This window comes from Halichoerus grypus, chromosome 5 (genome assembly GCF_964656455.1).
Source record: "Halichoerus grypus chromosome 5, mHalGry1.hap1.1, whole genome shotgun sequence".
NCBI lineage: Eukaryota > Metazoa > Chordata > Mammalia > Carnivora > Phocidae > Halichoerus > Halichoerus grypus.
The window spans coordinates 63943491-63956129 of NC_135716.1; the positions used below are offsets into that span (position 1 = coordinate 63943491).

Sequence of the window (12639 nt, forward strand, 5' to 3'; positions counted from 1 at the left end):
AGAGAAACAAAAAAGAGGTATTTTTTTAAAAAGCAAAATAGCTGACAAAAATTCTACCTTAATAAGAATTGCACAATATGTAAATTTAGGCACAGGCTAGCAGAAAAGGGTGGGCTGGTGGGGGGGTGGGGTAGAGGGAGACAGATCAGGATGCAAAAGTATGCTGTCTGCAGAGACACACTTAGATTCAAATAAATATACTGAGGGTAAGACATGGAAAATTATATACCATGGAAGCTAACAAAAGAAAAAAAAAAAAAAAACAAGAGTAGCAACATTTATAACAGATAAAATACACTTTAGGTCAAAAGCCATTACTAGACACAAAAAAGAATCTTTTATTCTGATAAAGGGTCAACTTATCATTAAGACATAATAATTATAAACATACATGTATGCAACTACAGATCCAACATACAAAAAGCAAAAACAGAACTGAAGAGAGAACAGACAAATCAAAAATAGTCAGACTTCAGTACTTCACTTCTAACAATAGATAGTACAACTGAACAACTGCACAGAAGATCGACAAGGAAATACAGAAAATAATATTACAAGCCAACTAGATCTAAGACACATTGATGGAATGATCCACTCAACAACAGGACAATGCACATTCTTCTCAAATGTATACAGAATTCTCCAGCACAGACCATATGTTAGTTTATAAAACAAACCTCACTAAATTTAAAAGCACTGAAATCATACAAAGTATGTTGTCCAACTGCAACAGAATTATACTAGAAATGAGTAAGAAGAGGAAAATTGAGAGATTCACAATTGTGTGGATTTAACACACTCTAAAGTAACCAATAGATCAATGAAGAAATCAAAGGAGAAACTGAAAAATACTCTGAGATGAATGAAAATAAAGAGACAACATACAAAATGCCAGGGATACAGCTAAAGTAGTACTCAGAGGAAAATTTATAGTTATAAATACATATATTAAAAGAGAAGACACCAAATCAATAACCTAACCTCCCACCTTCAAAAACTAGAAAATTTAAGAGCAAACTGAACCCAAAGTAAGCAAAATGAATGAAATAAAAAGATCAGAGCAGAAATAAATGAAATGGAAATAAGCACAAGAGAGAAAATCAGCTAAACCAATAGTTAATTCTTTAAAAAGATCAACAAAATTGACATAGGTGTAGCTAGAATGACAAAAAAAAAAAAGACTAAAATTATTGAAATCAGGAATAAAAGAAGGAATATCACTACTGACCTTATAAAACTTAGAAAGACTGTAAGGGAATACTATGAACAACACTATGCCAACAAATTAGATCATCTTGATGACATAGGTAAATTCCTAGAAAGATACAAACTACCAAAACAGACACAAGAAAAAATGTTAAATAAACTGATGACAAGTAAAGACATTGAATTAGTAATAAAAAAAAAAACTACCCACAAAAAAAAAGACAAGAGCCAACTAATTTCCTCGTAAACTCTACCACAATGAAACAACTAACAACAATCTTTCACAAACCCCAAAATAACAGAAAATGGAGGAACACTTCCAACTAATTCTATTAGGCTAGTACTATCCTGATAGCAAAATCAGACATGAAGGGGCACCTGGATGGCTCAGTCAGTGGAACGTCCAACTCTTGGGTTTCAGCTCGGGTCATGATCTCGGAGTTGTGGGATCAGGGCCCCCACTGGGCTCCACGCTCAGCTCGCATTCTGCTTGAGATTTTTTCCCCTCCTCCCTCTCCCTCCCTGCTACTCACACTCTCTCTCTCAAATAAGTAAAATGTTTAAAAAAAAAAAATCAGACGTGAAAACAAAACCAAAGACTAATATCACTCATAAATATAGAGGTAAAAATCCTCAACAAAAAATTAGCAAACTGAATAATCCAGCAACATATAATAAGGATTATACTTCATGACCAAGTGGGATTTATCACAGGAATTCAAGGTTGATTTAATATCTGAAATTAATCAATATAATACACCATATTAATAGAATCAAGAACAAAACCCTCTGAAGCATCTCAATAAATGCAGAAGCAGCAACTAGCAAAATTCAACTTCTAATTTAGAAATATGTTAAAATATATTAAAATTCTAAACATCATTTATGATAAAAACAATCAACAAAGAATAGATGGAAACTTCCTCAAGCTGATAAAGGCAATTACAAAAAGCCTACAACATCACACTTAATGGTTATAAATCCCTTCCACTTAAGATGAGAATAAGATAAAGATATCCACTGTCATAATGTTCATTCAACATTGTACTGAAGGTTCTAAGAAAGACAATTAAGAGGAAAAAGAAAAGGCATAAGATTGGAAAGGAAGAAATAAAATTATCTTCATTTACTGAAGACATAAAATCACGCATACAGAAAATGCTAAGAAATCCACTAAAAACTTAAAAATTAAGAGTTCAGCAAAGTTGCAGGATACAAGATCAATACACCAAGTTCAACTGTATTTCTACAAACTAGCATGAATAATATGGAAATGAAATTAAGAGAAGAATTCCATTCACAACACCAAAGAGTATTAAATACTTTGGAACAAATTAAACAGAAGTTAAACAGTCTAAAAGTGACAAAATATCATTGGAAGAAATTAAAAAACCCCAAATAATTTTAAAGACATTCCACATTCATGGATTGGAGAGTTATTATTGTTAAGATATAAGACTAAACCATAAAGAAACAGACTAAAGAAACACTACAACTAGTAAGGAAATTGAATCACTAATCAAAAATTTCCTCACAGAGTAAAGCCATGGCCCTGATGGCTTCAATGATAAATTCTACCAAAGGAAAATTAACAACAATCCTTCTCAAACTTTTCCAAAAACTTGAAGAGGAGGGAAGACATCCTAACACATGCTGAGAAACCAGCATTTACCCTGATACCCAAACCAGACAAAGATGCTACAAGAAAACTACAGACTAATACTGCTTGTGACCACTGATGTAAAAATCCTCAACAAAATACTAGCAAGCCAAATTCAAAAGCCTTTTAAAAGAATTAAACACCATGGTCGGGGGGGTATTTATTCCTGGAATACAAGGATGGTTAACATACAAAAATCAGTCAATATTATATACCACATTAACAGAATGAAGTGAGGAAAAAAAACCACATGATCATCTCAACTGATGCAGAAAAAGAATGATAAAATTTAACAATCTTTCTTGATAAAAACACTCAACAAACTAGAAATAAAAGGAAACTATCTCAACATAATAAACACCATATTTAAGAGACTGAAAACTTTTCCTCTAAGATCAGGAACAAGGCAAAAGTACCCACTTTCACTACTTTTATTGAACATAGTACAGGAAGTTCTAGCCAGAGTAATAAGGATAGAAAAATAAGTAAAAGGCATCCAAACTGGAATGTAAGAAGTAAATTTCTGTTCGTTGATGATATGATCTTATACATAGAAAACTCTGAAGATTCCACACACAAAAAATACCTGTTAGTAAAACAAATTCAGCAATGGCAGGATACAAAGTTAACACACAATAATCAGTTGCATGTCTATACACAAACAATGAACAATCTGAAAAGGAAATTACAAAAACAATTCCATTTATAATAGCATCAAACAGAACAAAATACTTAGAAATTAAGTTAACCACAGCAGTGAAAGACTTGTACATACACTGAAAACTATAAAACATTGCGAAAGAAATTAAAGAAGACAATAAATGGAAATGTACCCCATTTACGGATTAGAAGTCTTAATATTGTTAAGATGTCAATACTACCCAAAGTGATGTGCAGATTCAACGCAAGCCTTATCTAAATCTCAATGATTTTTTTTGCAGAAATAGAAAACGCTTATTAAAATTTTATTTTCTCAAGGGACCCCAAATAGTCAAAAAAATTTTGAAAAAGAATGCTACAGGACTCACACTTCCTGATTTTAAAACTCATCACAAAGCTACAGTAATCAAAACAGTATGGAACTGGCATATAGACAGACATAAAGATCAATAGAGGTCAGAACTAAACGCATGCACGTAAAGTAAATTAATTTTTGCAACAGTGCCATGACCATACATTAGGGAAAGGACAATATTTTCAACAAATGATGCTAAGAAAATGATATCCACATGCGAAGAATGAAGCTGGACCCTTAATAACACTTCATACCAAAGTTAACTCAAAATGGATCAAAATCCTCAATGTAATACCAAACACTGTAAAACTCTTAGAAGAAAACATAGGGCAAAAGCTTCACAGTACTGGATTTGGCAATAATCTCTTAGATGGGACAACAAAGACACAGTCAAAAAAGAAAAAAAAATAGGCAAATTAAACTTCATGAAGATTAAAAATCTGTGTGCATCTATAGTGTTGCTAGATACTATCAACAGAGCAGGAATTGTAAGGAAATGCAAATCAAAATCACAATGAGATAACAATTCATATCCATTAGGATGGCTCTTATCAAATAAAACAAAAAGAACAAGTGTTGGTGAGGAGGTAGAGAACTGAGAACCCTCATGTACAGTTGATGGGAATGAAAAAATAGTACTGCTGCTGTGGAATACGGTATGGTGGTTACCTGATAGTAATTACCACTTGATCCTGCAATTCCACTTCTGGGTATACTTAAAACCAAAAGCGGAGTCTAGAAGAGATACTTGTATACCCACGTTCACAGCTGCATATTTGCAACACCAAAACATGGAAGCAACCCAAGCACCCATTGACGGATGAATGGATAAGCAATCAAGTATTATTCAGCCTTATAAAGGAAGGAAATTCTGACTTATGCTACAACATGGGCTAACCTTGAAACATTATGGTAAGTAAAATAAGCCAGACACAAAAAGATGAGTAACATATGATTTGACTTCTATGAGGTATCTAAAGTAGTTGAAATGATAGAGACAGAAAGGGGCAGGAAGAGGGGGAATAGGGGGAATAGGGAGATGTTGTTTAATAGGTACAGAGTCAGTTTTACAAGATGAAAAGAGTGGTAAGTAAAATAAGCCAGACACAAAAAGATGAGTAACATATGATTTGACTTCTATGAGGTACCTAAAGTAGTTGAAATGATAGAGACAGAAAGGGGCAGGAGGAGGGGGAACAGGAAGATGTTGTTTAACAGGTACAGAGTCAGTTTTACAAGACGAAAAGAGTTCTACAAACAGGTGGTGGTGATGGTTGCACAACAATATGAATGTACTTAATACCACTGAACTACACACTTAAAATGATCAAAATGGGAGAAGCAGCAAGATGACGCAGGAGTAGGAGACCTAAATTTCGTCTGGTCCCAGGAGTTCAGCTAGATAGTCATCAAACCACTCTGAACACCTACGAACTCAATAGGAGATCGAAGAAAAGAACAGAAGCAAATCTCTGAACAGAAAAGCGACCACTTTCTGGAAGGTAGGACGTGCAGAGAAGTGAATCTGAGATGATATGCGGGAAGACAGAGCGCGGGGGGAGGAAGCCTCCGTCAGCCGCTCCCGGCAGGTGATAGAGCAGCGGAGCACAAAATCGGAACTTTTAGAAGTCTGCTCCGCTGAGGGACATCGCTCCAGAGGCTAAGCGGGGGGTAGAACCCTCACTGGGACAGTGCGGTCTCAGGACCCTTGGGATCACAGAAAGACCAGGGGTGCCTGAGTGTGACAGAGATCCCAGGTATCGGAGCGGGGAAGCTGGCTGCAGAGACGGAGCCGAGGAGTGGGCTCTCAGCTCAGGGTTGCCATAAACCGTGATCCACGGCACAGTCAGGCCACTGCTCTTCCAGCAGGGACCCAACAAGCAGCAGATCTGGGGAGACTCCTCTTCCTCCCCCGGGAGGAGGGGCGCGGGAGCGCACCACAGGGATCTGTGGGGTTTGGAGACTCCAAACGGGGTCCTGTGCCAGAGATAGAAACACTTGGTCACAGGCCGGGTGAGCACGGAGTGCGGCGGGAGACTGGGGAGATGGGAGTGATTGACTGCTTTTCTCTGGGGGTGCACTGAGGAGTGGGGCCCCGAGTTCTCGGCTCCTCCGGGAGGGAGACTGGGAGGCTGCCATTTTCACTCTCATCCTCCAAAGCTGTACAGAAAGCTTGCAGGGAACAAAAGCTCCTGAGAGCAAACTAGAGCAGATTACCTAGCCCAGACCCGGCAAGGGCTGGGCAGTTCCGCCTGGGGCAAAGACATTTGAGAATCACTGCAACAGGCCCCTCCCCCAGAAGATCAGCAAGAACAGCCAGCCAAGACCAAATTTACCGATCAATGAGAATGGCAGAATGCCAGCACTAGAGGAATACAGCACATAGAATTCATGGCTTTTTTCCCATGATTCTTTAGTCTTTCAAAGTTACTTTAATTTTCTTTTTTTTCATTATTTTTTTTCTTTTTCCCTTTTTCAACAAACATCTTATCAATCCCTTTTTTTAAACCTTTTTTATTTTTCATTTTTAGAGTCATATTCTAACCCTTCCCGTAGTTAACCTTATTTTTTGTATATATATAAGTTGTTCTCTCTTTAAAATTTTGGGATACAGTTTCTTCTAACAGACCAAAATATACCCTAAATCTCTAGTGTATGGCTTTGTTCTAGTCTCCTGCCTGATCACATTCTCTCCTTTTTTTGTTTAATTTCTCTTCTTTCTTTTTTCAACCAACTTCTTATCTTTTCAAATACTTTTACAGAATCTTTTATAATTTTCATCTTTACAATCATATTCCATCCCTTCATCATATTTACCCTTATTTTTGTACATACATAAGTTTTCTTTCTTTAAAATTTTGGGAGGCAGTTTCTTCTAACAGACCAAAATACGCCCAAAATCTAGTGAGTGGCACTGATCTATTCACCAGCCTCATCTTATTTGATCATATCTTTTTTTTTTTTTCTTTTCTTTCTCAAATACACAACCTAACCCTACACCTAAAGGAGGTGGAGAAAGAACAGCAAATAAAGCCAAAACCCAGCAGGAGAAGAGAAGTAATAAAGATCAGAGCAGAAATCAATGAAATAGAAACCAAAAGAACAGTAGAACAGATCAACGAAACTAGGAGCTGGTTCTTTGAAAGAATTAATAAGATTGATAAACCCCTGGCTAGACTTACCAAAAAAAAAAAGAGTAAGGACCCAAATAAATAAAATCATGAACGAAAGGGGAGAGATCACAACCAACACCAAAGAAATACAAACAATTATAAGAACATATTATGAGCAACTATATACCAGCAAATTAGATAACCTGGAAGAAATGGATGCATTCCTAGAGATGTATCAACTACGAAAACTGAACCAGGAAGAAACAGAAAACCTGAACAGACCGATAACCACTAAGGAAATTGAAGCAGTCATCAAAAATCTCCCAACAAACAGGAGCCCAAGGCCAGATGGCTTCCCAGAGGAATTCTACCAAACATTTCAAGAAGAATTAATACCTATTCTTCTGAAATTGTTCCAAGAAATAGAAATGGAAGAAAAACTTCCAAACCCTTTCTATGAGGCCAGCATTACCTTGATCCCAAAATCAGACAAAGACCCCATCAAAAAAGGAGAACTACAGACCAATATCCCTGATGAACATGGATGCAAAAATTCTCACCAAAATCCTAGCCAATAGGATCCAACAGTACATTAAAAGGACATTCACCATGACCAAGTGGGATTTATTCCTGGGCTGCAAGGTTGGTTCAACAACCGCAAATCAATCAATGTGATACAATACTTTAATTAAAAAAAAAGAACAAGAACTATATGATCCTCTCAATAGATGCAGAATACAGCATCCTTTCTTGATTAAAACTCTTCAGAGTATAGGAATAGAGGGTACATACCTCAATATCATAAAAGCCATGTATGAAAAACCCACAGCGAATATCATTCTCAATGGGGAAAAACTGAGAGCTTTTCCCCTAAGGTCAGGAACATGGCAGGGATGTCCACTATCACCACAGCTGTTCAACATAGTATTAGAAGTCCTAGCCACAGCAATCAGACAACAAAAAGAAATAAAAGGCATCCAAATTGGCAAAGAAGAAGTCAAACTCTCACTCTTTGCAGATGATATGATACTTTGTGTGGAAAACCCAAAAGACTCCACCCCAAAACTGCTAGAACTCATATAGGAATTCAGTCAAGTGGCAGGATATAAAATCAATGCACAGAAATCAGTGGCATTCCTATACAACAACAACAAGACAGAAGAAAGAGAAATTAAGGAGTCAATCCCATTTACAATTGCACCCAAAACCGTGAGATACCTAGGAATAAACCTAACCAAAGAGGCAAAGGATCTGTACTCAGAAAACTATAAAATACTCATGAAAGAAATTGGGGAAGACACGAAGAAATGGAAAAACGTTCCATGTTCATGGATTGGAAGAACAAATATTGTGAAGATGTCAATGCTACCTAGAGCAATCTACACATTTAATGCAATCCCTATCAAAATACTTTTTTCAAAGAAATGGTACAAATAATCCTAAAATTTGTATGGAACCAGAAAAGACCCTGAACAGGCAGAGGAATGTTGAAAATGAAAAGCAAAGCTGGTGGCATCACAATTCCGGACTTCAAGCTCTATCACAAAGCTGTCATCATCAAGACAGTATGGTACTGGCACAGAAACAGACACATAGATCAATGGAACAGAATAGAGAGCCCAGAAATGGACCCTCAACTCTATGGTCAACTAATCTTCGATAAAGCAGGAAAGAATGTCCAATGGAAAAAAGACAGTCTCTTCAACAGTGTTGGGAAAATTGGACAGCCACATGCAGAAGAGTGAAACTGGACCATTTTCTTACACCACACACAAAAACAGACTCAAAATGGATGAAAGACCTAAATGTGAGACAGGAATCCACCAAAATCCTAGAGGAGAAACAGGCAGCAACCTCTTCGAGAGCCACAGCAACTTTTTCCTAGAAACATCGCCAAAGGCAAGGGAAGCAAGGGCAAAAATGAACTATTGGGACTTCATCAAGATAAAAAGCTTTTGCACAGCAAAGGAAACAGTCAACAAAACCAAAAGACAACCGACAGAATGGGAGAAGATATTTGCAAATGACATATCAGATAAAGGGCTAGTATCCGAAATCTATGAAGAACTTATCAAACTCAACACCCAAAGAACAAATAATCCAATCAAGAAATGGGCAGAAGACATGAACAGACATCTCTGCAAAGAAGACATCCAGATAGCCAACAGACACACGAAAAAGTGCTCAACATCACCATCAGGAAATCCAAATCAAAACCTCAATGAGATACTACCTCACACCAGTCAGAGTGGCTAAAATTAAGAAGTCAGGAAATGAGAGATGTTGGCGAGGATGTGGAGAAAGGGAAACCCTCCTACACTGTTGGTGGGAATGCAAGCTGGTGCAGCCACGCTGGAAAACAGTATGGAGGGTCCTCAAAAAGTTGAAACTAGAGCTATCCTACGACCCAGCAACTGCACTACTGGGTATTTACCCCAAAGATACAAATGTAGGGATCCGAAGGGGTACGTGCAGCACCCCAATGTTTATAGCAGCAATGTCCACAACAGCCAAACTATGGAAAGAGCCAAGATGTCCATCAACAGATGAATGGATAAAGAAAATGTGGTATATACACACAATGGAATATTATGCAGCCATCATAAAAACGAAATCTTGCCTTTTGCAATGACGTCGATGGAACTAGAGGGTATTATGCTAAGCTAAATAAGTCAATCAATCAGAGAAAGACATGTATCATATGATTTCACTGATATGAGGAATTCTTAATCTCAGGGAAACAAACTGAGGGTTGCTGGAGTGGTGGGGGGTGGGAGGGATGTGGTGGCTGGGTGATAGACATTGGGGAGGGTATGTGCTATGGTGGGCGCTGTGAATTGTGTTAAGACTGTTGAATCACAGATCTGTGCCTCTGAAACAAATAAATACATTATATGTTAAAAGAAAAAAAAAAAAGAAGGTAGTAGGAAGGTAAAAATGAAGGGGGAGAATCGGAGCGGGAGATGAACTATGAGAGACTATGGACTCTGAGAAACAAACTGAGGGTTCTAGCGGGGAGAGGGGTGGGAGGATGGGTTATTCTGGTGATAGGTATTAAAGAGGGCATGTATTGAATGGTGTTATATGCAAACAATGAATCATGGAACACTACATCAAAAATTAATGATGTATGGTGATTAACATAATAAAACAAAATTTAAAAAATGATCAAAATGGTAAATTTTATTTTATGTGTATTTTAGGAAAATAAAGAAATTGAAATAAAAATTAAGATGATAATACTAAAGAGGTCTACAGATTCCATATAATGTCCACCGAAAATCTCAACTGACTTTTTGCATAAAGAGACAAGCTTATCCTAAAATTCATACTGAAATGCAAAGGACCTTAACAGCCAAAGCAATCCTGGAAAAGAAAAACAAACTTGGAGAACTCACACTTCCCCAATTTCAAAACTTACTAGCACTATGATAATCAATGCTCCTGGCCTAAGGGGAGAGACACAACACAGATCAATGGAATAGAATACAGAATCCCAGAAACAGACTCACATAAAGATGTCCAGTGGATTTTGACAAAGATGCAAAAGCAATTCAATAGAGGAAAAGTAATCTTGTTAACAAGTGATTCTAGACACCCACAGGCCCCCCCCGCCAAAAAAAAGGAAAAGAAAAAGAAAAAAAAAAAGACCTTCGATCTAAGCCTCACATCTTACCTAAAAATTAACTCAGAATGGATCATGGACTTAAACAAAAAACTGTAAGGCTTTTAGGGGAAGGAAAAAAACAAGATAAAATCTTTGGGATCTAGGCCTAGAAAAAGAATACTAGATTTGACACTGAAAATATGATCCATAAAAGGAAAAACTGATAAATTGGGCTTTATCAAAATTTAAACTTTTGCTCAATGCAACACCCTACTCAAAGGATGAAGACAAGCTTTAGACTGACAGAAAATATTTGCACACCATATATCTGACAAAGAACTAGTATTTAGAATATATCAAGAACCCTCAAAAACTCAATAGTTAAAAAAAAAAAAGATTTAAAATGTGTAAAAAACGGGGTGCCTGTCTGGCTCAGTCAATAGAGCATGCAACTCTTGATCTCAGGGTTGTGAATTCAAGCCCCACCTTGGGCATGGAGACTACTTAAAAAAAATAAGTAAAATAAAATGTGTAAAAACATCAAGAGACTTTTCATCAAATATATAAAGATGGCAAATAAATACATGAAAAGATGGTAAGCATCATCACTATTAGGGAAATGTAAATTAAAACCCCAAAGATGTATCATTACACACCTATCAAAATGGCATAAACAAAAGTCATGACACCAAATGCTGGTAAAGATGTAAAGAAACCAGATTCTAAATACACTGCCAATACAAATGTGAAATGGTACAGTCTCTGTGAAAAGTTTGGCAGTTTCTTATAAAACTAAAGTTGTAACTACCATATAACCCAACAATAACACTCCTGACCAATTATCCTAAAGAACTGAAGACTATGTTCACACAAAAGCTGTACACGAATATTTACAGCAACTCTATTCATACTAACTTAGATGTCCTTCAACGACGGAATGTTTAAACTGTGGTACAAACATACCATGAAATGCTACTTAGCAATAAGAACAAATAATTTATATATGCAACAACTGCATGAATCCCAAGGGAATTATGCTGATTTTAAAAAGTCAACCCCAAAAGGTTACACATATGATTCCATGTGTATATAGCATTTTTTAAATATTAAAGAAATGGAGAACAGATTAGTTGTTCCTAGTGCCTATGGAGGGAGTAGGGGCAGGAAGGAACTAGGTATCAGGGCATAATAATGGGTCCTTGTGATGATGGTAGTGTTCTGTACCTTGACTGTATCCAATGTCATATAGTTGGGCTGTGTCACTGTACCACAGTTTTGCAAGATCTTAGCATTAGGAACTGGGTATAGGGTCTACAAGATGTCTCTACATTATTTCTTATAATTCCATCATGGGAATCTATAATTATCTCTAATAAAAAGTTTAATTTTAAGTAATAATGCTATAAAGTATACTTATTGACATGGAAAAGATGTTTATGATATACTGTTAATTTTAAAAGCAGGTTTCAGAACAATATATACAATATAATATAATTTTGGTGTATGTTGTATGTATGATTTTGTGACTACAGAAGACATCCTAAATGCTCAGATGTACCTATCACTGGATGAATGGGATTTTAGGTGATTTCAATTTTTTTCATACGCTTGTTTGTATTCTTATTTCTCAATAATATACATGCATGACTTTTCTAATGTGAAAGTGAGGTTACTCTTATTAATTTTTTAAATGTACTTTCTATGAAACATTGACTTAAAAGCAATACTTTGAACATATTGGTTATGCAATAATTGACAGTTAAGTTCTATCTGTCTGAAGGGAAAAAATAATACAGGATCTATGGAAGACAAATTAATTTAGAAAGAAATTATTATTTTAATAACTTACATAATAGGCTGTGCTGGCTGGTGGGTGACAGGAGCACTAACATAAGCTGTAGGCTGTACACCCATCATTCCTGAACCATCTTAAAAGAAAACAAACACATTTATTTCAGAGTACACATTTATTAACACTTTATTCCTAAAGAAAAAGTCACATACTGAATGTTACCTAAGGGAAAAATTTCATATTTCC

The 12639-nt window shown here is 36.3% G+C and overlaps 1 protein-coding gene across 2 annotated transcripts in view; it reads right to left on the minus strand.

Moving 5' to 3' along the window:
• CSPP1 (centrosome and spindle pole associated protein 1) overlaps positions 1–12639 on the minus strand; it is a 252250-nt gene that overhangs the window by 75299 nt on the left and 164312 nt on the right. For both annotated transcript variants that reach the window (XM_078072319.1, XM_078072320.1), the window contains one exon: positions 12451–12529. In XM_078072319.1, coding sequence (XP_077928445.1) covers positions 12451–12529 — 79 coding nt within the window. The remainder of the gene's footprint in view (positions 1–12450; positions 12530–12639) is intronic.